Genomic DNA, 4,757 nt, shown 5'->3' on the forward strand with positions numbered 1-4,757 from the left:
AGAGCCACTGTAGCCCAGCAGCGCACTGTGTTTAGGCTGAATGTCAGATCTGAAAGTCTGACCAAAGGTGGGTATATACTAGAAAAATCTAGTATAAAAAAGTGGGGTCCAGGGACCCCAGGGTTCCTTGAAGGTGTCAGTTTTGGGGTCCTTGAAATGTTAAAGTTTGAGAAGTGAACCACTGTTCTAGGCATAAAGGTGAATAATAGAGCAGCTCTATGAGTCTGCACATCTATTCACGCTAAACCCCGATTTATACTTTGCCATCTAGGCTGTAGCTTATCTTTTGTCCCACATGTATGTGAAAATATTTCAGTTCAGCTGTAATGAAAAACATTAACAAACAACAACATAAACAAACTTCCGGCGCGAGTTTTGCCACCCTGGGGATATCTAGAGAACGGACGGAATTTATGTCCTTTCCTTTCGAAAGCTTCCTTGTCAGGCATCAGGAACCAAATCGACAGGAAGTGATGCCCACCATGCCCTAGGAAACTTGTGGATATATCCCCCTCTCACTCCACCTCAGGTTATTGTTTCTCTTCCCTCCACAAGGTCTTGTCCGTGTACGACTATATTTAGTGTCATTTATTGCCAAACTAAACTTTGCGTTGGACAACGTTTTTTGCCTTGTGTACTTTTGCTTGGACTTCATTAAAACTTTCGAAACCTGCACTTGCATCCGAGTAGGCTGTCATAATACAGTTCCAGTCAGCACCTGAGATCTGAGATCTTTTTCTGCGATTTAAAAATATATAATTGTTCTAAGGTTAATTCATCAAGAAATTGTGATATTGCTTCAATCTCAAAACATCATGAAAGACCTCCAACATTACATTTGTCCTTAAGTTCGCTTTCTCAGCCTTCACTTTCTCAGGTTCACTGAAAACCTAAACATCACAGGAATCAAAAGCAGGAATGTTTATATACATCAGCACCTGATTTATATACTTAATTAGTATATAAAAATAGCTGATATACTAGCTCACAACGCAATGCTGTTCGATGCATAGTGAGCTTGTATATCATCTTTTTTTCTGTGTTCAACATCCACACAACAAAGTACAACTTTAGCTTACCTTCACTTGGACTAAGGTAGACGTGACATTAAGTTACAGCAATGGTCGAGATCTATAGCAACAGACAAGACCAATGTAATAGATTGCCTTACAACAGGTTCGCAAGGCAATATGTGTAGGATTTGGAAACAATTTAAAATGAGGTAGATGAAGATGATGTGTTCCTGTCTTTAGAATGCTACACATAATGACATTGAGATGCCTATGAAAGTAATGATCAGAATGGAATTGCACCATCATTATCACTTGGTCACCACTTAGACACAAGCAAAGTGATAGACAGACTGTGGTCAGTGTAGTGTGAGTCTCACACACACACACACACACACACACACACACACACACACACACACACACACACACACACACACACACACACACACACACACACACACACACACACACACACACACACACACACACACGTGACGCATTGATAGCTTGTAGATATCCGTCAAGCATGGACTGTAGCAAACCATTAACCTACTGAGTGGTACTGTTGCTCAGCTACATTTAGCAACACTTTTGTTTATAATTTTGAGGTGTGACCTATTTAAAGATGGAAGCAGAATATGGGGTTGGAAGGCTTTGAGCCATTTGATCTTAGAAGGTCTGAATTTGTCTTTCTGGTTATTACGATTACGAAAGTGAGACGAAAACAGGAAATGCAGCAATCTGACATGAAAATTGTCAGAAATGAGAGTGACACATGTAATGTCCATTTTAAGCCTCTTTAGCGTCCCCTGGGTTCATGTTGACCAGTACGTAGAGAGAATGTAGCTTAGATTGCATGTGGAAAAACCAGGGCAGTATACAGGCTTAGGGATAAATGGAATGAGATTTACTGTAGGACAAATCTATAGTCCCCCCTCCCCCTCCCTGTCTTTCTCCCCCATTTAGTTATATCTCTAAAATTAAAGTCACAATTAAATTGATGCATTTTTAAGAGGGATTGGCCTGTTTATGCTGGGGCTTTGTCAGGGTACCCGTTGTGCCGATGCACAAGCTGAGTTTGAAGTTGGTCGGCCCCATATGCACATGACCATATATGTGCATAGCGGTCGGATCTGTGGCTCTCGACAACCATTATCTCCATATATGCCTGGGTTTGTTTATGGTTATGTCTGAGTCATAGTGACATGCCTATATATGGACGTATCGGGTTTGTTTGGTAAATGTCTGAGTCAGAGTGACGTGGCCATGGTCCTGCCTATATATAGGTGTATGGGGTTTGTTTATGGTAATGTCTGATTCAGCTCAGTATTATAAATTATAATTATTAATTAATTCTAACTCATTAATCATCTTATGATTGGACTATTCACTTACTGTAGGCTATTTCTAATTCATGCATTTGGGGGTTGCACAACAGGACCTATTTTTTGACTCTAGTAATTCTATTAATCTCTAAAGAGGGGTTTATTTGTCACTTACTCATACAGGTACAAACTGCTAAATGTTTCATGCTGGTAACTGGTCCACTTTAGGTATTTGAAGGGTTCTATTTTACATAAATATTAAATTCCCTTAGAGTAGCAAGGAGTTTACAGTTTACAGTTAAGGCATTTAGCAGACGCTCTTAATCCAGAGCGATTTACAGTAAGCAAGGACACAAGATAATACATCATAATACATCAATAATACATCAAATGCATAAAAATAGTAATCTAATAATAAAGTAATACATAAGTAAACCAATAATCTAATAATAACTAATATATACGTAAACCAAGAACCTATCATCAGCCTACATTAAAACTAAACACACTATAGGATGCCAGGTCAACAATGACCAGGCATCTGTCTGCATAACATGCTATCTAAGTTACATTTTAGCCGTTGCATAATCCTGCAAGGTCGTCAAGGCTAGGACAAGTGCTACGGGCTGAGGTCTGAAGAGGTGAGTCTTCAGATTACAGCAGAAGATTGGGAGTGAGTCTGCATTCTAATTGCAATGGGGAGTTCATTCCATAGGTTAGGAGCCAGAAGGGAGCCAGAAGGGAGAAGAGTTTGGGACGTGTGGAGCACAAATTAAATATGGCAATAGAAAGCAGTACACAGAGGACATGTGATAAAATCACAATGTATTTGACATTGGAGTCTAATCCAGTAACATGTCAGGCATAACAATAATAGAGTCAAATACGTTTCGTTCAATTTAACCACTTGAACCCTAGCATCCCTATCCTGGGGAGAACATGTTCAGCACAGATATTAAGTATTAGTTTACCAAGTATAGAGGGTTTCGTTAAAGCACATCAGCAGTCCAAAACATAGAAATGTCAACAGGAAACATTTCCTGCACGTACCCTAGTCTAGGTACCTGTGACAAAAGCAGCCATATCGCAAGAAGAAACCCAGGCAGCAGTCCATGGTCCAATCCAGGTTATCCAACACCTCCATTGGCAGCCAGGCCAATGCCAAACTGTGTCCCTGAAGAAGACAATGGATGGACACATCAACATAAGCACCATTCTGTGTGTGTGTGTGTGTGTGTGTGTGTGTGTGTGTGTGTGTGTGTGTGTGTGTGTGTGTGTGTGTGTGTGTGTGTGTGTGTGTGTGTGTGTGTGTGTGTGTGTGTGTGTGTGTGCGTGTGAGCGAGTGCGTATGTGCCTGTCTATCTGACCCTGTCCATTTTCTTTTTTACTTTTACAACACTGTAATGTTTAATATGGCATTGACTTTGACCTATGACATTCCAGTAAATCCCATCCAATCCTTGTACACCCAAAGCGAGAGCTGTGTCTGGGTTCTCGACAGTAATAAAGTAATAAAGTCAGACTCGTTCTCTGTGTGGGTTGGCCTCTGGGCTGTGCATTGTCATCTCTTGTTCGTGATATTCATGTACAGATCTCGAGACACAGTCATGGAGGAGAGGGTATACAGTTCAGTGGGCTGAGGATTGCATCACTGCTTTTTGCAGATGATGTGTTCCTGATGGCATCATTAGTCTGTGACCTCCAGCTCTCACTGGATTTGCTCTTAGGCCAAGTGTGAAGCAGCTGGGATTGAGGATCATCATCTCCAAATCTGAAGCCATGGTTCTCGGCAGGAAACCGGTGGATTGTTCACTCCGGGTTGGGAATGTGGTCTGGCCCCAGTGAAGGAGTTCAAGTATCTCGGGGTCTTGTTCACAAGTGAGGGCAGGACGGAGCGGAAGATCAGCCAGAGAATTGGAGCAGCAGGGCATAGCAGTGGTGCCACAATTCAAATATTGCAATATTAATTATTTTAAGCCTGGAATCATGACCATAAACCATTGTTCACTAGTAAGAGACCACACCTTCTGCTCAAGTTAAACAGTATTTATTGAATGGAATGAGATGTACGGTATGTGTATTTGTATTGATGAGGAGCCCGAGGTGGGGCGAGACTCAGGGTGGGGGTGTAGTCTCGGGAGCCAGACGACCATGGTTGCTCGGCCCTGGAGCTGTCTGTCGCCTCTGCTCCGAACGCTGCCGCCCCCCGGGGCTCCTGGAGGAAAGAAAGTAGAGATGTTAGGAGAGCAAAAATAATGGAGGAATGTTGGGGAGGAGGAGGGCATTTTGAAAACGGCGAGCGAAATCAAACAGGTAAGTGATACAATCGCAGGTGTATTTATACTGTGGATTGGCTGAGAGATAAGCAGCGCAGGTGAACTTGATCGTGAACGTGAGTGGCTGAGCAGAGGGCGGTCTC

The 4,757-nt window shown here is 42.2% G+C and overlaps 1 protein-coding gene across 1 annotated transcript in view; it reads left to right on the top strand.

The window, feature by feature from the left end:
* The window catches only part of LOC308088975 (putative defense protein 3), a gene marked incomplete at its 3' end in the record, with an annotated part of 8,663 nt that extends 4,480 nt beyond the window's left edge, over positions 1–4,183 (top strand). Inside the window, 2 exon segments of the mRNA XM_080433556.1 lie at positions 3–67; positions 4,044–4,183. Of these exon segments, the coding sequence (XP_080289682.1) occupies positions 3–67; positions 4,044–4,183 (205 nt within the window).
* Positions 4,184–4,757: the final 574 nt, after the last annotated feature.

Source organism: Gymnoscopelus braueri (assembly GCF_963280865.1).
Source record: "Gymnoscopelus braueri genome assembly, chromosome: 7".
Taxonomy (NCBI): Eukaryota; Metazoa; Chordata; class Actinopteri; order Myctophiformes; family Myctophidae; genus Gymnoscopelus; species Gymnoscopelus braueri.